Source organism: Bubalus kerabau, chromosome 4, assembly GCF_029407905.1.
Source record: "Bubalus kerabau isolate K-KA32 ecotype Philippines breed swamp buffalo chromosome 4, PCC_UOA_SB_1v2, whole genome shotgun sequence".
Taxonomy (NCBI): Eukaryota; Metazoa; Chordata; class Mammalia; order Artiodactyla; family Bovidae; genus Bubalus; species Bubalus kerabau.
Window position 1 is genome coordinate 58362565 of NC_073627.1, and position 26181 is coordinate 58388745.

At 43.2% G+C, this 26181-nt stretch overlaps 1 protein-coding gene across 1 annotated transcript in view; it reads right to left on the reverse strand.

The window, feature by feature from the left end:
* Positions 1 to 1196: 1196 nt before the first annotated feature.
* Positions 1197 to 26181, reverse strand: part of LOC129651439 (phosphatidylcholine transfer protein-like) — a 28557-nt gene continuing 3572 nt past the window's right edge. The window contains exons 2-6 of the mRNA XM_055580161.1: positions 10160 to 10277; positions 7677 to 7756; positions 3331 to 3502; positions 2367 to 2434; positions 1197 to 1259 (exon numbers count right to left, since the gene is read on the reverse strand). Of these exons, the coding sequence (XP_055436136.1) occupies positions 1197 to 1259; positions 2367 to 2434; positions 3331 to 3502; positions 7677 to 7756; positions 10160 to 10277 (501 nt within the window). The remainder of the gene's footprint in view (positions 1260 to 2366; positions 2435 to 3330; positions 3503 to 7676; positions 7757 to 10159; positions 10278 to 26181) is intronic.

Below are 26181 nucleotides of genomic sequence, written 5' to 3' on the forward strand. Positions count from 1 at the left end.
GAAATCAAAACCACACTTCATGGGAAATATATGGGGAAACAATGGAAACAGGGTCAGACTTTATTTTTCGAGGCTCTAAAATCACTGCAGATGGTGATTGCAGCCATGAAATTAAAAGACGTTTACTCCTTGGAAGGAAAGTCATAACCAACCTAGATAGCATATTCAAAAGCAGAGACATTACTTTGCCAACAAAGGTCCGTCTAGTCAAGGCTATGGTTTTTCCAGTGGTCATGTATGGATGTGAGAGTTGGACTGTGAAGAAAGCTGAGCACTGAAGAATTGAAGCTTTTGAACTGTGGTGTTGGAGAAGACTCTTGAGAGTCCCTTGGACTGCAAGGAGATCCAACCAGTCCATCCTAAAGGAGATCAGTCCTGTCTGTTAATTCGAAGGACTGATGCTAAAGCTTCACATGGCCGTGTCATGTGAAGAGTTGACTCATTGGAAAAGACTCTGATGCTGGGAGGGGTTGGGGGCAGGAGGAGAAGGGGATGACAGAAGATGAGATGGCTGGATGGCATCACTGACTCAATGGACATGAATTTGGGTGAACTCCGGGAGTTGGTGATGGACAGGGACGCCTGGCGTGCTGCAATTCATGGGGTCTCAAAGTTGGACATGACCGAGTGACTGAACTGAACTGAACTGATGATCCTCCCCAACTAGGAATGGGAAGAGATTTAGTGAATGTTTATCTCAAATTAGGCAATAGAAATCAGCAAAGCATAAGGCAAATGGACATGAGTCTTTCCGTCTTGGAGCAATGACAGTCATTCTGTAGGCAATGCAACTTCGGCAGGAAATCACCCTCCCAGGTTGCAACAACTCACACGTGGGAAGAAGCCAGCTAACTGGGATCAGTCCCTCTTAGGCAGTGTTGTCAGCCCTCCACCCAGCATTCCCCTAGAATGGCACAATGGAAGGACTGTGTTCCCTACTGAGGATTCTACTTTTTAAGAATAAACAAAGAAAGGTTTCTATAATCTGACCCACATTCCAGAGTGGAGAAAGGCAGTGGATCCTGGGGTGGGGAGACTGGGAAAGGGAGCAGATGTCAGGCAAACACGCTTGGGGACAAAGTTCTAGAGAGCCTGCAGGCCTCTGAGCATGGAAAAGGGAAAGGCAGGCTGAGCATCGGGGGCATCGCACTTCCAGGAACAGCATCCCGCGGACACAAAGCTCCCAGCTTCCTCCCCTAGGTTCTCCTATAGTTCTGACAGGCTTTCACCAAGTTGTTCAAGAAGTTAGGAACTCCGTTCTGCAAAGGAAAGGAGACTGTCATTTCTGTATCCTCACAGTGATGACTCCTGATTCTTCAGGATGTGGCTAAGGTGAAAGCAGATGGCTTTGGGAATATAAATATGACAATAGGGACCCTGAGCAGATTTCCACAGAATGCTGCCACAGATGATGATAAAAGGGAAGACGCGGGACATGGGGTAGGCGGGGGCCACTGTTGTAAGACCTTGTTACATATTTTGGCTTTTGCTAATAAAAAGCTAAGATATTTATGAAATATCATTTTTTTGAAAGGAAAGATAAAACAGGAAGTGGCATGGCAGGGGAAAGAAATAAGAGCAAAGACTTGCTTTATAAAATTAGACAATGGTAAGGACTGGGGGGCAAGAGTGGGTGTGTCATCCTTTAGTTAAAGAGTTGTTCACTGTTTAAGAAATTCCCCACACATTGTTCTATTTACTCCTTCTCTACAGGGTGGGCCTATCCGTCTCCATTTTTAAGGGGGAAGAAATTGATGGTTTCCCTAGATCACACAGTCAGAAGCAGGCCAAGATTCAAACCATCTAGTGTTTGATTCAAAGCCTTTTCACTCTCCCAGGGAACTGGTGAGCCCTCTCGCCAGTAAGTAGGACCTTACAAAACAGGCTGAAGGGTAAGCATGATTCTAGGTTCTAGGCAGTCTTGAATGACCTGGGTACCACTGGGGTTCCCTCTCCTTACAGAAAAACAATGTAACCACAAAGAACCTGGAGACTTCTCCAGGTTTCAATATAGTTGGTTGTCTCTGGAGCTAGGTCAGCCTAACTCTTCCATGAGCAGATAAAGGGTCCACAGGCACCCTTGTTCCTACAAGGAACAGGCTATTGTTGGGAGGTTCCAGAAAGTGATACTGGAGGGGTCCTGGGGCAAAGCAGGGTGGGGCTGGCTTTCTTCCTAAAGTTTGTCTTTTGTCCCAGCCTCTATCCTGGGTATTGGCCACCACAGGCCTAACATAGTCCATCAACTAAGCAGTTTCATAAAACAGCATCATGAGGCCTGAGACAGCACATCTCTTCAAGCTGACAGCCCCACAGGCTAAGTCAACAGCTGTCAAACACACCACCCCTCGTGCTTCCTGGGGTCTCACCTTAGCAGCCCAGTTAATGACCCAGGACGGAATCTGGCCACCTGGATTATCGAAGTAATACATGAAAACTAGAGAGAGAGAGAAAGAACAATTCAGGAGGGAACCTGTTAGGAAGATACAGTACACACCTTGCAAATCTTCCACTTTCATATCCATCCCAGAACGTAAGGATGCGGGTTACACAGGCCTCCAGGAGTCTGTCCCCTCTGCCTTGCCTTGCAGGAGACTTACATAGAAACATTGTGGAAAACAGCCAAGGCACCTTCTGTGGCTATTTATTAATCACCTGGCAAATGATACACTGTGTGTGTGTCAAGTGTATTGCTTGCCACGTGATTAATAAATAGCCGCAGATATGGTTTTCATTAATTATGTTAATCCTCAGAAGTTGCTAAGATTGAGACCTCATTTATAAATGATGAATTGAAGATTCAGAAGAGTGGGATGACATGCCCAAAGCAGTACATCTTAACACACATCACAACTAAGTTTAGATTTCACCTCAGCCTCAAGCCTACACCCACTCCAGGTCAGCAGGTGGCTGCATGGAACTCCTGCACCCAGTGTCTCTTCTGAGGCTGGAACTCAAGGCAGACAGGTTCCGAGTCCCTGGGTTTTTGCTGAGGAGGAGCTGCCTCACAGAGGTGGTCCCACCAGCCCTCCTGCCCACCCCTGTCCAGCTTGTGCATGTACAGGACCTTCCCGAAGTGAGTTTCAAACTTTCTGATTCCCTTGGGTGTCCTAATTTCATCTAGACAATTAAAGAGTCAGTAAAGAATGAACTGATCCACATGCTAGTCTACCCAAGCTTCTGGGGGTGAATTGATTCTCTCTTGTTTCTTTTGGACCCGTGGCCAGTCTCTGACCTCAGGGAATAAGCATCCTGCATTTTCCGTGCCTGCAGTCAGTGCCGTCTTCACACGGGGAGCCCTGGCAGGCACCCCAACCCGTGCCCGCTTTTTACCTTTGCTCCCCTTCTTGCCATCGCTCTGGATCACCAGCCTCTGCTCGTATTGCTTCACCCGGATCACACCTGACTTCTCTGGAAACTGTGGATCATAGGTGCTCTCGGCCAGGATCACGTGGACCTTCCTCCCCTCAAAGCTCAGACCTCGCCGCTGCCGCACGTAAACATACTAAACCGCCAGTCAAGGCTCAACAGAAAGGCCTGCATCTCAGCTAAGTGGAAGGGAAGCCCACAACAGAAATAATGACACATGATTCCACTCCTCCACTTGGTGACTGCTCCTTTGCTCTGTTAGCTCAGGTCCTGCCCTGTCTGCCTACCCACCTTACAACAGTCTGGCTCCTCCCACCTGGTGTTGTCATTTGAGAGGACATTGTCATTGGAGATTGGTTCCCTGCCACTTTAATTATGTGGGGAACCCACTCCTCCTTTCTCCAAGAAGGCAATGAGATGTCAGACGACTGGTCACTTATCAGCTGTGTCATCCTGGGTGTGCTACTCAACTTTTCTGCTATTGGTTTCCCTCTACAGGAAAAAAGGGTAACACTGCCCTGCAGATAAGCTTGGTGGGAGCATGGGCGAGAGACTGAAGCAGAATCTCACTCACTAGACAATGGGGTCATTGCTGTCTGTCCTCCCCCAGTTGCCCTAATCATTGACCTCTGGGCACAAAGGACGGTCAGCCAAGGGTGCTTACACCTGGCAAGCATAGGAAGACGCATGAATAACCAAATAATTAGTAGGCAGATGGCCTCACTGGGTCTGGCTCACCAAGAATCATAAAGCCATTTCATCTCAATAAAAATTCCCAGACAAGCCACTATGTCTATGGCACTATTACAGGGAAGGTAATCCGATTTTAAGGAACAACTGGAGTCACCACTTATTGAGCCCTTATCACGTACATATATCATGGGCTTTATGTTTAGCATCAGCTTTGAAACTGAGAACATCACTGTGAATTCAGTATAAATATTCCCATCTTACAAATGATGAAATTGAGACTCAGAGCAGTAAAGAAAGTTACAGAAGATCCCACTGCCCAGCTGATGTGATGGAGTCTGTATTTGAACCCAGATGAGGCTCCAAAACCTGGTGAGACTTTCATAGCCGCAGAGGGCTCAGCTCTTTAATACATTCATTGGACTTTCCAATGATGGAAATGTAGGCTTCATAGTAGAATGAATTAAAGCTTAAAAATAATCCAAAAAATCAGTAAAAGTATAATACAGCTTCACTTACTGCAGTAGCCACGGCCATGGCCGCAGGCCATTCAGAGTTTTTGCGGCAGCCACAGTGGTCTAGCCCTCCCCAGGCACGCTGCGGGACGTCTGTCGTCCCCCACACTACTCCCTGGTGAGTAAAGCGCTTACATGCTTTCAGGAAGGGATGATAATGCCTTGCTGCTACTGCTGCTGCTATGTCACTTCAGTCGTGTCCGACTCTGTGCGACCCCATAGACTGCAGCCCACCAGGCTCCCCTATCCCTGGGATTCTCCAGGCAAGAACACTGGAGTGGGTTGCCATTTCCTTCTCCAATGCATGAAAGTGAAAAGTGAAAGTTAAGTCACTCGGTCTGCATTTCCTCCCTCCCAAGCATTCTATTTTTTCCTCAGCAAATACTGTCCCACAACTTGCTCAGTTCACATGACAGATATCCCCTGACACTCACTGCAGAAACTACTTGATATATTAACTGTGATTTCACAGGGTACTTTCAGCAGTTGGCAGGTCCAGTGTGGCACCCAGGCTATGACTGGTGAACCACCCGTTCTCTGAAGCCCAGGGAAGTGAACAGCCTTTTCCAAGGTCACACGGCAAACCAGGAGTGAGCACACACTCACTTTGGGAGCCTTCCTTCCAAAACTAACACTCTTTTCCTCTACACTGTTCTCTGTTCTCAAAACCTGAACAGCCCTGTAGATACAAAGACTGAGATACTCATTATGGGATTGTGTGGCATTGGAAAGACAATGCAACAGAACTGCAAGGAGCCCAAGAACGGCCCCCAGCAGGGTCCCTGTGAGGTAGAGAGGTGGGTTTGCTCTGGTCCGGATCACTGTCTCTGGACACAGCTGGACCTGGGTCCATGCCTGTGTATGCTGCCTGTAACGGTGATACACTGGCAAGAATCTGAGCCGAGTTCTGAATGTCCCTCTGCCTCGGTTCTCTTCCCTGTCTGAGAGGGACGATAGCTCCTAGCCTGCACAGTTTTGGCAGGATGAGAGAAAATCATGTAAAATCTCAGATATTAAGCAACCACAATTGGCTGAAATACATACCACCTGTATGCAAACTACCTAGCAGTCTGTGGTTTGTGCCAAGCAATAACCCCTTATGGAGTCTGTGATGTGGCCGAGCCAGGGTATAGCAATCACACAGGAACAATACCCACAAACACTCCCATGCCCCCTCTCTTTTTAGAGAACAATTATTCAGGGGTATACAGGCTTACAGGTACTGCTCCCTGGGCAGGCACTGGGCATAGCCGAGCCCCTTGCCCCAGGGGGCGATGGACACCTTGAGCAGGGGATCTGCGTGTTCCAGGAACCAGCCCACCACCGCATGGCTAGCCTTGTGGTAGGCCACCGTCATCTTCTTGCCAGGCTGCAGGACCTGTGTCTTCTTTTCAAGGCCTCCAATTACCCTCTCGATGGCCTGCTCGAAGTGCTTCTCCCCAACAGAGGGGTTTAGGTGGTGGGCAGTGATCATGCTGGGCAGCCACGTGGCTGAGCAGCTGTTCTTTGGGCGGGTCACCACGGGGTCCAAGGACGACCTGAGGAAGGTCACCCAGAGCGCCTATGCCCAGATCGTGCAGTTCGGGATGAGCGAGAAGCTGGACCAAGTGTCCTTCTATCTCCCGCAGCCAGGCGAGGTGCTGGTGGAGAAGCCGTTTACCAAGGCCAAGGCCCAGCTCATAGATGAGGAGGTGCGGCGGCTCATCGGCTCCACGCATGTGTGCACCCTGGACCTGCTCACGCGCTGCGGTGAGCAGGTGGACAAGGTGGACAGGCGGCTGCTGGAGGAAGTGCTGGAGCGGGCCGACATGGTGGAGCTGCTCGGGCCACGGCCATTCGCAGAGAAGATCACCTACGAGGAGCTCATGGAGGGCACGGGCGTCCTGGAGGAGGACACGGCCCTTCCCGAGGGTCTGCAGGGCTGGCGTGGGAGGCCTGCTGCAGGAGAGCCCAGCCTAGCGCCTCAGCCTGGAGAGCAGCCTCCAGAACCCCCAGGAAGCAAATTAAAGCACATGTAACCTGAAGCAATGGCACCCTACTCCAGTACTGTTGCCTGGAAAATCCCACGGACAGAGGAGCCTGGTGGGCTGCAGTCTATGGGGTCGCTAAGAGTTGGACATGACTTCACTTTCACTTTCACACATTGGAGAAGGAAATGGCAACCCACTCCAGTGTTCTTGCCTGGAGAATCCCAGGGATGGGGGAGCCTGGTGGGCTGCCATCTATGGGGACGCATAGAGTCGGACATGACTGAAGCGACTTAGCAGCAGTAGCAGCATACAGGTTTACAGAATGTTACAGCTGGAAAAGTTCCAGCAGTCGTCCAGCAGGGTTTCCAAGCATTTTCTTTTTTAATCTCCAAGATCCTTTATTTAAAGGATCCTTTATGGAAATTCAGTGTGTAAGACAATCAGCTGCTATGATTGAAGAAAAGAGTGAGGTCAAAATCACACCTACCCTCACCCCTAATCCACCCAATCTGTCTAACCAGCAAATGTTCATCAAACCCTCCTAGCCTGGCCCTAAGGGGGCTTCACAGAACCCTGGAGTGTCAGCTAACCACCACCCCCCCCACCCCACATCTATCAACTGCTTCATATCATAATCAAGGAGACTGAAGGGGCAAAACATAACACACAGTGTCCAGAGCCAATAATCAGGAAGGAGGGGAGGTGGAGAGAGCTGGAAATGTGGCGCCTGAGTTCAGCCCCCAGTCAGCTGCTACGTAAGTCAGCCTCTGTCGCCTGACTTCTCTGGGTCCTGGCTTTCTCCTCTATAGACTGAGGGAATGTACTGAATACTCTTTGTGAAAAGTTGTTCTCAGATGCCCAATTCTGTGGCACAAGGGCTTCCCAGAAAAGGTTCAAAAAAGTATAAGCCACCCTCCTGTGACCCCAGTTAAAGATGCTCCATGTCGTCAGGCCCGGAAGTCACACTCTGAGGCCTCTGAAAGCCACACAAGAAGGGAGAGCTTTAGCAGATGCTTCTGCAAGACTCAAAGACAACGTTGTCCACACCTGCTGGACACGCCACCACTGGGTGACAGTCACAGGGCGCAGAAACACTTTAGAAAGCTGAGTCACGGTGCACCTCTGGAAAGGATACATCTCTGTTAGACATGGGAAAAGGGTAAATCACTTGCCAGTAGACCACTGTTTCTCCACTGCGTTCTTTTGCATAGAGTTCTAAGAAAAGAAACAAGACAAAGAAGTTACTGAATCTGGAAGTCTCTTTGGTTTCAATTAAGAAAAAGCTTTGATATGCCACTGACCCTTTAGGGATGTTAAAACTCTAACTCATAATGCACAGAATTCTAGAAAATGTCTGATAGATTCATTACCACTGAAAGCTTGTTGCCAAGAGGCAGAGTCTAATAGATATAAAAATGCAGTACAAATAAAAGAACCCAGCAAAAGTTGTTAGTCATATAGCATAAACAGTTTTAAAATTCAGTGAAACAAAATTAGGCATTATAAATAAAATTTCAGGTTCAAAAATCAGGGTAACCACTAAATGCTGAAGCTGAAACTCCAATACTTTGGCCACCTGATGTGAAGAACTGACTCATTTGAAAAGACCCTGCTGCTGGGAAAGATTGAAGTCACGAGGAGAAGAAGATGAGGGAGGTTGAGATGGTTGGATAGCATCACAATTCCTCCTACATAGGAAGCCTATTTGATAACACTAAGGGGCAGAAAGTGAAGAGGAACAAAAAAGACTCTTGATGAAAGTGAAAGAGGAGAGTGGAAAAGTTGGCTTAAAGCTCATCATTCAGAAAACAAAGACCATGGCATCCTGTCCCATCACTTTATGGCAAATAGATGGGGAAACAGTGGAAACAGTGTCAGACTTCATTTTTTGGGGCTCCAAAATCACTGCAGATGGTGATTGCAGCCATGAAATTAAAAGATGCTTATTCCTTGGAAGGAAAGTTATGACCAACCTGACAGCATATTAAAAAGCAGAGACATTCCTTTGCCAACAAAGGTCCATCTAGTCAAGGCTATGGTTTTTCCAGTGGTCATGTATAGATGTGAGAGTTGGACTGTGAAGAAAGCTGAGTGATGAAGAATTAATGCTTTTGAACTGTGGTGTTGGAGAAGACTCTTGAGAGTCCCTTGGACTGCAAGGAGATCCAACAAGTCCATCCTAAAGGAGATCAGTCCTAGGTGTTCATTGGAAGGACTGATGTTGAAGCTGAAACTCCAATATTTTGGCCACCTGATGCGAAGAGTTGACTAACTGGAAAAGACCCTAATGCTGGGAGGGATTGGGGGCAGGAGGAGAGGGGACGACAGAGAATGAGATGGTTGGATGGCATCACTGACTCAATGGACATGGGTTTGGGTGGACTCTGGGAGTTGGTGATGGACAGGGAAGTCTGGCATGCTGCGATCATAGGGTCGCAAAGAGTCAGACATGACTGAGCGAATGAACTGAACTGAACTGAACTGAAGGGACCCAAAACCATGATAAATGTCCCCAGTAAATAAGCACATGATCGATGCTGAGGCAATTAGAGCCTGTCCTGTGACTCTGAATGCAATGAGTAGGAAAATTCCTATTCCTCTGGGGTGATGAACTTTGTTAGAATATAAGCCTGCATCTTCTGGTGGCATCTTTGTCATGACACAAGAATCTGCCTGATAATGTGGCCCACACAGAAGGAAACAGAGTCAAGCAAGGAGAAATGAAGTACTGAATGTGGCTGACCTGGAACAAGACACACATGCCGTTTCCAGTGTAATAAACCAAAGCAAAACCTTTTCTCACCCTGGCATTTGTTATCTTTTGTTTCCTGCAACCAAGATTCCTGCCCACCAGCAAGGCTCTGTCAAGGTTTCTGGCCCCCACGTTAGCTGTATTTATTTCACTGTGACTGACTGGGATGGTAGAAACCACTCCCCACTGTAAGTGCAGGAAGATCCTCTATCTATTGCTGCTCATAACTCTCCATTACTTCCAGGGAAAAATCGAAGAACCCTAGCCTGGTGGTCAGCTTAGGTCCTTGCGGCTCTTCTGGGCCCACCTTCCAGCCTAGTTCCAGAGTCTGCTCCCCAACTACTCAACAGCACCCAACTGCTCACATTTTTCTAACATGTTATGTTGTCTTATGCCTTCTCTACTTTACTCATGCCATCCCCTCGGCCTAGAATGCTCTTAAACCACTCAGCCCCTCACCTCCACACACACACACACACACACACACACACATATATATATATATATATATATATATATATATATATAATCTTGTTGCTTATAAAATGTTGAGTCAACCTCTAAAACAAGCTTCAGTACCACCTTTTCCAAGAAGCCTTCCACGATCACCTAGGTTTATGGGATGACAACAAAACTTAAAATAAGAACAAAATAGCCCTCAGAGCGAACTGGAGAGTGACTTTAATAGCATGCAAGGAACAAATCCTGAGAACAGCAAAGTCATATTTAACTTAGCACTTTAAGATGTGTTTGCTAAAATTTAAAATGAAAAATACAGTAAAGTTATACTTTTTGCTTACTAATGGCCAGAATAAGTAACATGGGATTCTACTTTCTAATTGGTTTTTAAAAACTGTGTCACTCACCTTTAACATATTGATCCCACTGTTTCCTATAGGCCAAGTCCATATAGACATCTGCAAGCAGATCTGGTAAGCAGTCTTCCAGAACACCAAAGACCTTATATGCATACAATCCAGTCCGCTACAAAAACAAAACAGGTAGAAACAACCTGTTGATCGCCATGTTAAGACTATACAGCATCTGAAAAACACCTGTTCATGTAACACCATTATTGAGCACTTTCCCTTGGTTCTAGTGATACAATGGTGAAGAAGCAGATGGGAGCCGGTCCCCATTGGTCCTATATATTTGGCCTTAGGCACTGGTGCTGGTGACAGCTATATGTTACCCTGGCAATTTAAAACCCAGAGGGATGGTATGGGGAGGGAGGTGGGAGGGGGATTCAGGATGGGGAACACGTCTACACCCGTAGTGGATTCATGTTGATGTATGGCAAAACCAGTACACTGTTGTAAAGTAATTAGCCTCCAATTAAAATAAATAAATTTATATTAAAAAAAATAAAAGAGGGTTATGTGACAAGAGAGGGTGACTGAGTTGCAAGGGGAGCAGAGCTAGTGGTACCTCTTATCTTATCAGGTGTTCAGGAAATATCTCCATGAGGAACTTATCCAAAGAGTCTGTTCTAAATGCTAGAAGGAGTTCAGCTTGGGGAGATGAGGAAATCCCATTCTGGCTTGGGAGAGGGCCCTTAGGTTGACGGGCTGGCTTACTCAGGGAACCAGAAAGCCAGGGGTTCTGGAGCACTGTGATGAGCGAGAGCTGTAGCAGCTGAGGCCAGAGAGGTAGCGGGCCTGGGTCCAAAGGGCTTTGCGACTCAGGGTAAAGGGGTCAAGATTTTAGTTTAACTACCGTGGAAAACCAACTCATGACTTCAAACAGGGAAATGACTTTAAATGGGGGTGGGCAACCTTTAAAAGATGATTCTTGCTGCTTGGCAGAAGCATGAGGGAGCATGGATACGGGTCAGAAGACCAGGGCAGTGGTCCAGAGAAGGAATGATGGTGACTGGACAGGGAGGTAACAACAGTGATGGGAAGAGCTCAGAGATTTAGTGACACATTTTGGAAGTAGTATCAGTATCAGTAGGAACCGCTGATAGAGGGCCTGTGGGGACAGAGAGAGCGAAGAATAGAGCATAACTCTTGGAGTCTTTCTTGAGCAACCAGGTAGATGGGAGAGGAGGTTCTTTGTGGGCTGTGGGGTAACCAAGAGCTCTACCTTGGGCAAGTGGAGTTTGATATGCATATTAAATACCCACGTGGGTGTATCATATAGGCAGTTAGCACTCAGAATTCAGACAACTATTTTAAATAACCACAGGCATAATGAAACCCAACACATTGTTTTACCAATTCCAAGACACAATTTTTCACTAACTGCTCCTGTTTTCCTTAAATGATTTATGTATAAAAGGAATGAATGGGGAAAGAAACATTAGCTTTAAATCATACTAGTCCCTTTTATTCAGAAAAAGGTCATTTCTATATTCTTAATTACAAGAGATTTCTCTTCTCTTCATGTTAAGCTCTTCTGTGAGGGTTCTGAACTGGAGTTGGTGACACTATACACTTCAGTCTGGACAATGGCAGCTCACAATTCCTGGCTCCCACCTTGTCAAAGGATGTATTATTAAGATAAAATCAATGGCTCAGATTAATTTCAGTGCAAAAGCAAACAAACAAAAATGAAACTTTTAGACACACTCATACTTTCAGATGTGAAAGCAATCCTTTGACTAATCAAACATGAATGAACTTGTCTTTTTAAACACTGTTCCCAGTTTTCCCAGCATCACTTGTTAAAGAGATTGTTTTTAATCCATTGTATATTCTTGCCTCTTTTGTCAAAGATAAGGTGTCCATAGGTGCATGGATTTATCTCTGGGCTTTCTATTTTGTTCCATTGATCTATATTTCTGTCTTTGTGCCAGTACCATACTGTCCTGATGACTGTGGCTTTGTAGGAGAGCCTGAAGTCAGGCAGGTTGATTCCTCCAGTTCCATTCTTCTTTCTCAAGATTGCTTTGGCTATTCGAGGTTTTTTGTATTTCCATACAAATTGTGAAATTATTTGTTCTAGCTCTGTGAAAAATACTGTTGGTAGCTTGATAGAGATTGCATTGAATCTATAGACTGCTTTGGGTAGTATACTCATTTTCACTATATTGAGTCTTCTGATCCATGAACATGGTATATTTCCCCATCTATTAGTGTCCTCTTTGATTTCTTTCACCAGTGTTTTATAGTTTTCTATATATAGGTCTTTAGTTTCTTTAGGTAGATATATTCCTAAGTATTTTATTCTTTTCATTGCAATGGTGAATGGAATTGTTTCCTTAATTTCTCTTTCTATTTTCTCATTATTAATGTATAGGAATGCAAGGGATTTCTGTATGTTGATTTTATATCCTGCTACTTTACTATATTCATTGATTAGTTCTAGTAATTTTCTGGTGGAGTCTTTAGGGTTTTCTATGTAGAGGATCATGTCATCTGCAAACAGTGAAAGTTTTACTTCCTCATTTCCAATTTGGATTCCTTTTATTTCTTTGTCTGCTATGATTGCTGTGGCCCAAACTTCCAAAACTATGTTGAATAGTAGTGGTGAAAGTGGGCACCCTTGTCTTGTTCCTGACTTTAGGGGAAATGCTTTCAATTTTTCACCATTGAGGATAATGTTTGCTGTGGGTTTGTCATATATAGCTTTTAATTATGTTGAGGTATGCTCCTTCTACTCCTGATTTCTGGAGAGTTTTTATCATAAATGGAAGTTGAATTTTGTCAAAGGCTTTCTCTGCATCTATTGAGATAATCATATGGGTTTTATTTTTCAATTTGTTAATGTGGTGTAACCACTTGTAAAAGAATGAAACTAGAACACTTTGTAACACCATACACAAAAATAAACTCAAAATGGATTAAAGATCTAAACGTAAGACCAGAAACTAAAAAAACTCCTAGAGGAGAACATAGGCAAAACACTCTCCAACATAAACCACAACAGGATCCTCTATGACCTACCTCCCAGAATATTGGAAATAAAAGCAAAAATAAACAAATGGGACCTAATTAAAATTAAAAGCTTCTGCACAACAAAGGAAGCTATAAGCAAGGTGAAAAGACAGCCTTCAGAATGGGAGAAAATAATAGCAAATGAAGCAACTGACAGAGAACTAATCTCAAAAATATACAAGCAACTCCTGCAGCTCAATCCAGAAAAATAAACGACCCAATCAAAAAATGGGCCAAAGAACTAAACAGACATTTCTCCAAAGAAGACATACAGATGGCTCACAAACGCATGAAAAGATGCTCAACATCACTCATTATCAGAGAAATACAAATCAAAACCACAATGAGGTACCATTTCACACCAGTCAGAATAGCTGCAATCCAAAAGTCTACCGCAATAAATGCTGGAGAGGATGTGGAGAAAAGGGAACCCTCTTACACTGTTGGTGGGAATGCAAACTAGTACAGCCACTATGGAGAACAGTGTAGAGATTCCTTAAAAAACTGGAAATAGAACTGCCATATGACCCAGCAATCCCCCTGCTGGGCATACACACCGAGGAAACCAGAATTGAAAGAGACATGTGTACCCCAATGTTCATCGCAGCACTGTTTATAATAGCCAGGACATGGAAACAGTCTAGATGTGCATCAGCAGATGAATGGATAAGAAGGCTGTGGTACATATACACAATGGAGTATTACTCAGCCATTAAAAAGGATACATTTGAATCAGTTCTAATGAGGTGGATGAAACTGGAGCCTATTATACAGAGTGAAGTAAGCCAGAAAGAAAAACACCAATACAGTATACTAACACATATATATGGAATTTAGAAAAATGATAACAATAACCCTGTATGTGAAACAGCAAAAGAGACACAGATGTATAGAACAGTCTTTTGGACTCCGTGGGAGAGGGTGAGGGTGGGATGATTTTGGAGAATGGCATTGAAACATGTATAATATCATATGTGAAACAAATCACCTGTCCAGGTTCAATGTGTGATACAGGATGCTTGGGGCTGGTGCAATGGGATGATCCAGAGGGATGGTATGGGGAGGGAAGTTGGAGGGGGGTTCAGGAAGGGGAACACGTGTACACCGGTGGGGGATTCATGTTGATGTATGGCACAACAAATACAATATTGTAAAGTAATCAGCCTCCAATTAAAATAAATAAATTTATATTAAAAAATAAACATTCTTCCAGAGAATTATGTGAAGTCAAGGTGTAAACATGGAGAATCTTTCTAAAGACCCCGAGGCCTCAAGGGTCTCCTGACTTAGGTGGGACAAGTACACCCCAGTTTGGGAATCTCAGATGTATATGAAAGTACTTGGCAGGTAATGGAAGGTAAAATCGAAACTTAATTCATAAGGTTTCAGCTGTAAAATATGCGGCTTTATACCAAGGGTTTCCAACCAGCCAATGACAAACTGGTATGCGTTACCACCTACGTGCTGTGCCATGGATGCCCCACAGGAAGGGCAGGACTAGGGAGAAATATCTTTTCCTCCTGCTCTCTCCTCTCAAACTAATACATGGGAAGATAGCGAGGGTTTATACACAACACACATCTACACCCATACACACTTAAATCAGTACCGACAGAGACAGAGACAATGTGCTTCTGTGCAGGAATATGGGGCCCCCATTTTCTATACTATTAATCTTGTGTCTAAGACTAACATTGGGTCCAATACTAATAATATTGGGTCCCCATTTTCTATACTATTAATCTCGGGTCTAATACTAACCTTGAGTCCAAACTAATAATATTGGGTCCCCATTTTCTTGATATGGGCTTCCCTTGTCGTTCAGCTGGTAAAGAACCCGCCTGTGATGCGAGAGACCTGGGTTCAATCCCTGGGTTGGGAAGATCCCCTGGAGAAGGGAAAGGCTACCCACTCCAGTATTCTGGCCTGGAGAATTCCATGGACTGTATAGTCCATGGGGTCTCGGAGTCAGACACAATTGAGGGACTTTCACTTTCACATTTTCTTTATATAGAGAAATATCAATAACTTCAGATATGCAGATGACACCACCCTTATGGCAGAAAGCAAAGAGGAACTGAACAGCCTCTTGATGAAAGTGAAAGAGGAGAGTGAAAAAGCTGGGTTAAAACTCAACATTCAAAAAACTAAGATCATGGCATCTGGTCCCATCACTTCATGGCAAATAGATGGGGAAACAATGGAAACAGTGACAAATTTTATTTTCTTGGGCTCCAAAATCACCGCAGATGGTGACTGCAGCCATGAAATTAAAAGACACTTGCTCCTTGGGAAAAAAGCTGTAACAAGCCTAGACAGTATATTAAAAAGCAGAGACATTACTCTTCCAACAAAGGTCTGTCTGGTCAACGCTATGATTTTTCTAGTGGTCATGTATGGATGTGAGAGTTGGACCATAAAGAAGGCTGAGCACTGAAGAACTGGTGCTTTAGAACTGTGATGTGATGTGATGTTGTGATGTGATGTGACATTGGAGAAGTTTCTTGAGAGTCCCTTGGACTGCAAGGAGATCAAACCAGTTAATCCTAAAGGAAATCAGTCCTGAATGTTCACTGGAAGGACTGATGCTGAAGCTCCAATACTTTGGCCATCTGAGGCGAAGAACTGACTCCTTAGAAAACACCTTGAGGCTGGGAAAGATTGAAGGCAGGAGGAAAAGGGGATGACAGAGGATGAGATGGTTGGATGGCATCACCGACTTGATGGACATGATATTGAGCAAGCTCCAGGAGTTGGTGATGGACAGGGAAGCCTGGCATGCTGCAGTTCATGGGGTCGCAAAGAGTCGGACACGACTGAGTGACTGAACTGAACTGAACTGATTTTCTATACAGTGAGCAAAAGGGATAATTATGTATAGAAATAATGATCTTCTCAGCTTGACACGAGTTAGCTTTGGTTATCTGGATGCATTAAGACAAAGTGTTTCCTGGAATTAGTCCCCTACCCTTCTGAATGTAGTTTCTGCTCTTAGTGACTTCACTCCAGTAATATCACAGAAAAGAAAACAGAAAGCCTTCTAGGAAGAGAAAAATAGAGTGATGTGACTTAGTGAATACCCAAGAATGAACTACTATGACAACTTCCTTTAAACAGTCCGTTCATGGCAGGACTGAGAAATGCCAGAACACCAGAGAAGCAAAATGCTTGGTGACACCTTTGCTAGTCCATCAATAAAATGTTCTTTTCAAGCACCGAGTAGCCCCACTTAAATTCTGGGTCAAAGCAATTTTTTACCCCTCATTTCTTTCAAAAGAAGGGGTTTGTTTCAAAAGAAACAAACTCACATTTTCATTATGTCTCTTAAAAATGAAATTTTCATAATTATAAAAGTAAGTCATATTCATTGAGAAAAATTAGTAGATGCCAAAAATAATAAAGAAAACTAAAACATGTAACTTCATAATCCTCAAATACCAACTGGTAATATTTTGCATATTTTTTGAGTAAATAAATATTTCTATGTGTTATAAAATGGGAGGGAGTAAGATAGTATAAACAGACTGTATTCCTATTTTAACTACATCATTTTGAAACTGAGTGATCACAGCTAATTTTATTATTCTGTAAGTTATTTCTGCTTCCATATATTTTCACAATTATGAAAACTGCTGGAAAAATTATTCCAAATGGACAAACCTGGTTCATAATTCTAACTTCCTCATTAGGCAAGCAAAATGCTTCTTCAGAGATATATTTTAGGGTAAATGACATTAACATTTTAATGCTCTTTATACTTTTTATAAATCTTTAAGAAAGAATTTTACCTATTTATACTCTCACCAGTAGCAAACAAGCATCTCACCAGGACTGGGTACCACTGTTTGTACAAATAGTAGGAGGAAGCATAAATTTTAGTTTATTTGGGCAATGTACTGATGTGTAATTCTTTTTCAAATTAGAGATATAATTCTGGTGCAACATTTTTTGCAGATACGTTTTGAAATGTTCTAACATTTCAATCAGTTCAGTTCAGTTCAGTCACTCAGTCGTATCCTACTCTTTGTGACCCCATGAATGACAGCATGCCAGGCCTCTCTGTGCATCACCAATTCCCAGAGTTCACTCAGACTCATGTCCACTGAGTCGGTGATGCCATCCAGCCATCTCATCCTCTGTCCTCCCCTTCTCCTCCTGCCCCCAATCCCCCCCAGAATTATGGTCTTTTCCAATGAGTCAACTCTTGCCATGAGGCAGCCAAAGTATTGGAGTTTCAGCTTCAGCATCAGTCCTTCCAGTGAACAGCCAGGACTCATCTCCTTTAGGATGGACTGGTTGGATCTCCATGCAGTCCAAGGGACTCTCAAGAGTCTTCTCCAACACCACCGTCTAAAACCATCAATTCTTTGGCGCTCAGCTTTCTTCACAGTCCAACTCTCACACCCATACGTGACCACTGGAAAAACCATAGCCTTGACTAGATGGACCTTTGTTGGCAAAGTAATATTTCTGCTTTTCAATATGCTATCTAGGTTGGTCATAACTTTTCTTCCAAGGAGCAAGTGTCTTTTAATTTCATGCTGCAATCACCATCTGCAGTGATTTTGGAGCACCCCCAAAATAAAGTCTGACACTGTTTCCACTGTTTCCCCATCTATCTGCCATGAAGTGATGAAACCAGATGCCATGATCTTAGTTTTCTGAATGTTGATCTTTAAGCCAACATTTTCACTCTCCTCTTTCACTTTCATCAAGAGGATTTTTATTTCCTCTTCACTTTCTGCCATAAGGGTGGTGTCATCTGCATATCTGAGGTTATTGATATTTCTCCCGGCAATCTTGATTCCAGCTTGTGCTTCTTCCAGCCCAGCGTTTCTCATGATGTACTCTGCATATAAGTTAAATAAGCAGGGTCAATAAATGACTCTAAACAAGTGTACTCAAGAGGTGCTTGGCTTTTCCTGAAGGTCCTCCAGAAAAGCACTTCTAAGAATGGCTCAATTTCTTTATCTAAAGTAAAATGCAGTGCATACTTTTCTTTTTAAATTACTTTTAATTGCAGTATAGATGATTTACACTGTTGGGCTAGTTTCTGCTGTACAGCAAAGTGAACTAGTTATACATATACCCACTCTTTTTTAAGACCCTAATTTTGGGAAGATTGAGGGCAGAAGGAGAAGGGGGTGACACAGGATGAGATGGTTGGATAGCATCATTGACTCAATAGACATGAGTTTGAGCAAACTCTGGAAGACAGTGAAGGACAGGAAAGCCTGGCGTGCTGCAGTCCATGGGGTCACAAAGAGTTGGACATGACTGAACAACTGAAAAACAACATATTTTTCTAACGACCCACTGATTACAGGATACTGTAATTTCCTACACTACAAGTGGTAAAAGAATTATTCAGTGGTAGATAACCAGTTAATATCATGTGTAGAATATAATTCCCAGAAGAAACAGGAGATTCATTATAGCATATACTCTCTTTCTTACTAAGAAAATTGCACAGCTAATAATCTTCCTGATTTCTTCTACAGGTAGAGGCAGCCATAAGACAAGTACTTCTTCTTTTCAATATGGGTATGATGTCTAGAGCTGCTATTTTGTGATTAAGAGACAACAAAAATGAGAAAGCAGAGTGAAAATATTCAGTTTTACTGACATTGTTGATCAACTGATTCAATGCCAGCACTGCTGACCTCTGGACTACTTGCTAGGTGAGAAATATAAACCCCTCTTTGGGGACTTCCCTGGTGACTCAGCTGGTAAAGAATCTGCCTGCAATGTGGGAGACATGGGTTCGATCCTTGGATTGGGAAGATCCTCTGGAGAAGGGAACGGCTACTCTGTCCAATATTCTGACCTGGAGAATTCCATGGACGGTATAGTCATGGGGTCCAAGAGTGGACACAACTGAGCAACTTTCACTTTTCACTTTTTTAAGATTTTGTTAATCCAGTTAATCCAGATAAAAGAAATCCTAATTATTACAAGTGGTTCTTATTGAGAATTTTAACTGAGTTCTGTGATCTTGAAAAACAACAGAGGTTAAGAAACTCTCCCATGCTTTGTGTTTCAAAAAACAGCTATTACAAAAGAATCACGTTTACACACACACACCCTTTGTTTACCTATCACAAGGTCAGACACAAACACCTCTAAATTCCCATTGATAGTCTCACAAATGATCCGCTAAGTTGTTTATTCCAAGGATCAATGGGCACAAAATGATTGGTAACCAAACTAGTTAAGCATTTCCTTCCTCCAGACTCTGGGGCCCAGCCTCAGCCTAAGCAGCATCTAGCCCTGCTGAGAATGAACTGGCCTCAGGGTAAGATATTCTGTTCTATTCTCCAGCAGACCAGCTTCACCTCACTTCCCCACACATGGCTTCAGACTTGCTGACTCCACTCTCTCTGTTAAAAAAAAAAAAAAAAAAAAAACTTTTCTGCCTCTCTCCTGAGAAACTCACGGATCTTATGGTCAAAGTATTCTTCCTAATACATAACCATTAACTCTAAGTCAAGGTTTGTTTTTTATTTGACATTAAAGTAGACTGACAAAATAGTACTGATCAGATTCTGAACATTTCCAAGAAAATATGACTATGTCAATTCATTAAAATAGTACACAAATACATAAGCATTACTAAAATGAATAGTCAAGGAAGAGGAGTAAGAGATAATGGACACAATTAATGGACATTAAACTGCAGCATATTTAATTTTGCATAGAAATCTGAAACGTCACACACTCTGTTACAGAAAGTTCCACCTCCTTCTACTATGTACCACAGCGGGGTGGGGGGTGGGGGACACCACCACCATGGGCCCACTATATTCTTGGGCCTGAGAAAACAGTCAGGCAAGGTGTACACTTGGCTTTCCAGCTTGGAATGGATTTGCCTTGGTGATCCGTCAGCGTCACTACAGCTGCCATGCATTCCGCGTTGGAAGCTGTCCAATCACTCTGACCTGCTATAAACTCTTTTAATAATATGAACATTTATTTCTCTAAACACAGTGCAGGTTCCAGTTTTAAGTTCACTATCTTGTGCAATCTCAACAGAGTCCTGTGGTATCAATAGGGAGATGGGTGTCATGTCCCTATGACATGAAGCTCAGAGAGGTGACATACTTGCTCAAGTTCTACAGTTAGCTCTTGGGAAAGCCAGAGAGAGGAGTACACCATCCCCTTCTTCTCCCCACGATGGCTCCTAATATGGCTCTACTCTCTCTGCACACTTGCTCCAAGCCACTGTTCCAAACGACAAGCTAAGAATGTCAGTAAAGATAGCATAGGCTCTCAGAGCTGGAAGGAGTCTTAGATCCTTATGTAAAAAATGACAGTGATGCATCAAAAGGCAGCTGATGACTCCTACTGGCAAAACCTGGATGGGAAACTTTCCTTCCAGTCCATAATCCAGTGTTCCTGCCCCAGACCACCCAGAAAAATGCAAATCTACAGAGACACCAAGTAGCTTGGTGGTTTTCTGAGATTGGGAATGGGAACAGGAGATGACTGCAAATGGGGAACAGGTTTCTTTGGGGATAACACAAATATTCGAAAATTAGACTCGGGGAAGGATGTGTGACTCCATAAACTTACTAAAAATTAGTAAACTATACACTTAAAATGAGTAAGTTTTGAGGTGCTTAAACGATATCTTAATAAATACAGCTGTTAACACTAAAAGATTATGAAACTCACCCAAGGTCACACAACTAATGAGCTTGATCTGAAGTTTGCAAAAGAACCTGGACCTGAAGCCAGCGATGTGACGGCAGAGTTCACAGCCTGTGATCCCACCTCCAAGCATCACTAGCCTCTCCCAACATATTATTAGAGAAATAACAAGCCACAGAGTTGTGGCCAAGGTGACCGTGTGATTGACCATTCTAGTGGACAGTTCTGAGTGAAAGAGCTTTGTCATGTGTTTCACCAGGACAAGCATAATGCAGGTCTTGAAGGGTAGAGTAGAACATAGATCACCCTACTCACAGCAAACACCATTTAATTTACTAGGGGCCTCAAAATGTATCCTCTCATTGGATCCCTGCACAAATCTGGCAGAAAAGGAATTATCTCCAGCTTACACATGAGGAAGCTGAGACTCAGCTAGGGCCCTAGATTCATAAATCCCAAAACCTCAGAGCAATTAAGCATCAATAGACCAGGAGTTACTGAATCTGTCATGTTGGCTATTTTTCACAGTCCACAAGGTAAGAATAGTTTTTAGATTTCTAAGTGGTTATATAAGTCAATATATAGCCTCTTAGTCTATAAGGCCTAAAGTATTTTCTATTTGGCTCTTTACAGAAAAAAAATTCACAATCCCTGCTTTAGACCATTGCCACCACCACTTTTAAAAACATACATTCCAGAAAAGCTCTGGATTACTAGAGTCGTACTGCAATTCCACATGCAAGAGAGGAATCTTTGAATCATAAACCCCAAACATGTCATATTTTATTTTTAATCACGTGTGGCTTACCATTTAAGCTCAGACCACCCTTCAAAGTAAATCTGCCAATCTAGAGCACGCCACACAGGCTAAATAACAACAATCTTAAATAAAACATATTCAAACTCAGAAAACCAAAGAGAAAAGGAAAATCTTAAAATAAGCTGGCAGGAAGGAATGGGTGATCACTTTACTTATAGAGGAACACAGATGATAATTATAGCAGACATCTCATGAGAAACCACTCTGCAAAAAAAAAGGGGGGTAGGGTAAAGTACATACTATTTTCAATAAAATAAATCACTGACCTAGAAGTCTATATCCAATGAAACTGTCCTTCAAAAGTGAAGAAGAAATAAAGACTTTTTCAGACAAACAAAAACAGGGAATTCATCAGCAGCAGACTTGGCTCTGGAAGAAATGTTAAAAGAAGCTTTTCAGGGAGAAAAACATATGGTACAGGTCAGGAACTCAGATGTACACTGCATAAAAAGTGCCTGTTTTATCATCTTAAAGTTTCTGAAAGGTATGAACTTTCTGTCTGATGAATACATCAGGCATCACCAAAATGCAGGCACACAATAAGTTCTGAAACACTGCTTGAATGGGTGATGAAGCAGTATTTTGGAGGTTTCTTCTTACTAGGGTGTATTCAAACAGCCCCAAACCAGCTGTGCAATACAAAGTCTGACTCACACCTACAGACAGGAATGGGGGATCCTTCTCCCCACTCCCTGCTAAGGCTTGCCTTCAAATCTTGGACCAGCACCTTGCAATCGGTCAGCATCTTCATGCTGCCTCAGACCACAAGCTCATCCTGAGAGAAGTGAGGAGAGAGAGAGCTGAGGCTCCAACATTATCTATCCAGTTACACTGAGGGGCGATGGGGCAGGAGGGAGATAGAGAGGGACAGAGAGAGAGAGAGCTGACCTCCACCAGTGGCAGAAAGTAGAGGAAGGCTACACATGGTGCTCAGCTTTAAGCCACAGTGGTCCTACCCACTAGTAAATATGGCTCCGTAAGTGTCCTGAATGCATCAACTGCTCCATTGATCATGTTGGTACCTAGAAGGATGGGAAAAGGGAGAAGAGTCCTTTACCCAGAAGTGAAGAAGTCCATGATGCAAGTCAGATTACGAACCCATTAGGGAAATCAGAGTGAAGCTTCTCACCCACTGAGGTAAATATGGTTCCATGGCAGTTTAATTGCTGCTTCCTTTCAAAAGGCCAAGCTATCTCTCGACAGCACGGCTGAACCTAGTTTTCCCAGTAAGGCCAGGATCTCAGTAGTTCAGTAGGGCAACAGCACAGGAAAGAACAGTCCCTGGGAAAGTACTGTCTGCTCTTGACCAAACTCACTGATGAAAAGACCTTTGCAAGGACAAAGGCAGCCGCTTCACACAGTGCCAGACACTTGGTTTCAAATCATAAAAAGTCAAGCCCTCAGTCAGATCTTTCCAGACCAACATTTTCTCGGTCTAAATCAATGATGTGAGCCTCTGCATGCCAGTTTCACACCATGTACAGGCAGGTCACAGTGTCTACTGCATAGTATCCAGCCTAAAGCTCCAGGAAGACCTGACTGCAGATCTCTTGGAAAGCTTTTGCAAGTGACCCATGACCCTTGTCTCCCGGGGAATCTTCTCCCTCCACATCCACTCCCAAGTGGCCACTAATTTAAAAACCAGGAAGATTTGGTCTTCACGTGGACATGACTTCCACCTTTAGATGGTCCTCCTTTTCGCTCTTCCCTCTCCTGCCTCTCGGTGCCACCACGTGGGGTGGTGCACCTTGAGCACCACGTGAGAAGCTCCCCTTACATCAGTGGTTCGCAAAGTATAATCCATGGAGCTTTGGTATCACCTGGCCATTCGGTAAAAACAAAATGTTAAAAAGAAGAAGGAGAAGAAGAAATGTAAAGCCAACTCTCAAGTCCCACCAGATCCACTGAATCTGAAATGGAGTAGGATATTAACTGTGAATTTTAACAGGCTTTGCAGATGAGTCTAGCATATGCTCAAGATCAAGAATCACTCTGCCATGGATCATTTCATTCAATGTTTGTCAGAAGCCAATGATTCTAAAAAGTAAGAATTATATTTGTTTTGCAAATGAGGAAGCTGAGATTTTAAAATGAAATAGCAGCTGGCCAATATCCCCCAAGTAGTAAATGGGGGCCACTCTCCAACACCAGGTTCACCCTGGACCTGCGTCCTTCTGGCCCCTCCTGGAAAAGGAGGGAAGGTCAGCCTGGCTCTGGAACTTAGCACTCAGTGTTCCCTCTACTGCAATGGTTTATAACACAGCATGCTCATTACAATTTCTTGGGAAGCTTTCACACTAAAAAACAAAAAAGCAACAAAAACATATTTTATTTTGAAGCATTTCAAACACACCAAAGTAGACAGGACAGAATAATCAGCCTCTAGGTGAAAGGGGAACTTTTCAAAAGGACCATCCATGCTCCACTCCAACTCTGTTCACAATGGGGCTCTAATAGGGCCGAGAGATGTCCTGAGAGCTCCCCAGGCAGCTCTTGAGCTTTGAGGAACACTCTCTGGTCCATTTCTCCTCTGATATTTGCAGGACACAATCTCTTATTTCATTTATATCTCCACTCAATTCTAACCTCTGGAAGAGGGTTTTTCCAGAGTCCCTATATCTAAAGCACATCACATCACCCCTGGATATCCCCACCTCCGCCATAACATCTCTGTATCCCTTCATCCCATTTTACTTTTTCTGTAGCATTGTTCAGCTGCCATTTCATTATATACTATGTTTATTATCTTCAGTGAATACTGTTTATTGTTTAAGAAGCTCATTCACTGAACCAGCAGCTCCAACTGCCTGCTCCCTGCTTACGCCCAGTGTCTGTCAAGGCACTGCCACATGGGAGGCACACAGTGAATGTCTCCTGAGTAAATGAATGACAGTGGAACAGAGCAGAGACTGTAACTCAAGACTGTCTGCCTCCAAAATCCATGCTCTTTTCCACAGCACCACATAGACTAGCATAGCACACAGCAGTGTTGCCCTAGCTTCGCTTTCAGTTCAGTTCAATCGCTCAGTAATGTCCTACTTTATGCAGCTCCATGGACTTCAGCACACCAGGCTTCCCTGTCCATCACCAACTCCCAGAGCCTACTCAAACTCACATCCATCATGTCAGTGATGCCGTCCAACCATCTCATCCTCTGTCATCTACTTCTCCTCCTAACTTCAATCTTTCCCAGCATCAGGGTCTTTTCCAATGAGTCGGTTCATCACATCAGGTGGCCAAAGTATTGGAATTTCAGCTTCAGCATCAGTCCTTCCAATGAATATTCAGGACTGATTTCCTCTAGGATTGACTTGTTCAGCTTTGCTTAGCTTGCAGAAAAAGAATGTAGTTCTGAATTGAAGCAAGCTATATATTTGGTACTGAGTTTATCCAAGTACAATGGTTCATGTCTAGTTACTACCTATGAAGTCTTGTGTGGCTCACTCTGGGGCTTACCGCCATCAATTAAACAGAAAACTAAACCTCTCTCTCTCTCTCTCTCTCTCTCTCTATATATATATATATATATATACATATATATGTATATATATATACAAGATATATATATCTTCTATATTTGTTGAGAAGGATAAATGAAAACTTATGTGTAATAGCATTTTGTCTGTTAAGGGTCCATGTAAAGATAAGTTAGCAGTAAAACTATGGGAGAGAAAAAGAAGGTGAGAACATGGAAACAGAGTTGGCAAAGAAAGCAGGGAAAAAGAGAAAAGAAAGGGTGATGGTAATTGGACAGAATGGTTTCAAAGAGACTTTCTAAGTCTAAAATACTGTGATTTAATAGGAAAAGGGAAAATGGAAAAGTATCAAAAGGTGTATATCAAAAGTAGCCATTTGTTCAAGAACAAGATTCAGAATTTTTTATGTCTACTAAAAAGAAGCCACAATCTTTTTTTATTTTAAAATAAAATTTATCTGTTATACTGCAAACTCTTTCAAGTACTTCTATGCTTATATCAGTCTTTCCAAAACATGTGATAGTAACTTTGTTACAGCATGATCAAACCTCCCTGATTCAGACTCACAGCAGGTTATTCCCTATGGAACAGTTAGCCTGGTTCAACTCGATAAAAGTCACTGAAAAGTCTGAGAAGGGGGACTGTCTGATTCTATAAATTCCAAATGATATACCCCTGATGAAACAGCTAATATGATTTGTATGCAAGCCATGATGGACTGTCTTTATCATAATCAGGACATTCATCCATGGAACATGTCCCTTACTCAGCAAAGATTTAGCAAGAACTTTGATGAAAAGGGTCGTTTTTGTATGGGTACTAAATGTAACTTTACTGAGACAAAATCAAGCATTTCAAGAAGCCTTATCGGATTACCTGTCTCAGCTTTTGCTTATGGGTTTCACATTAACATGAAATAGGAAGAGACAGGAAGAACCAAGGGACTCATTCTAGCAGAGTGGAAATCTGTAAATGGTTATTAAGAAATGAGATGAATAATGTGTCTATTGGTGGGACTGAAGTAAAGGTCTTAATGCAACTCCATCAAAAGTCAGGTGGATCAA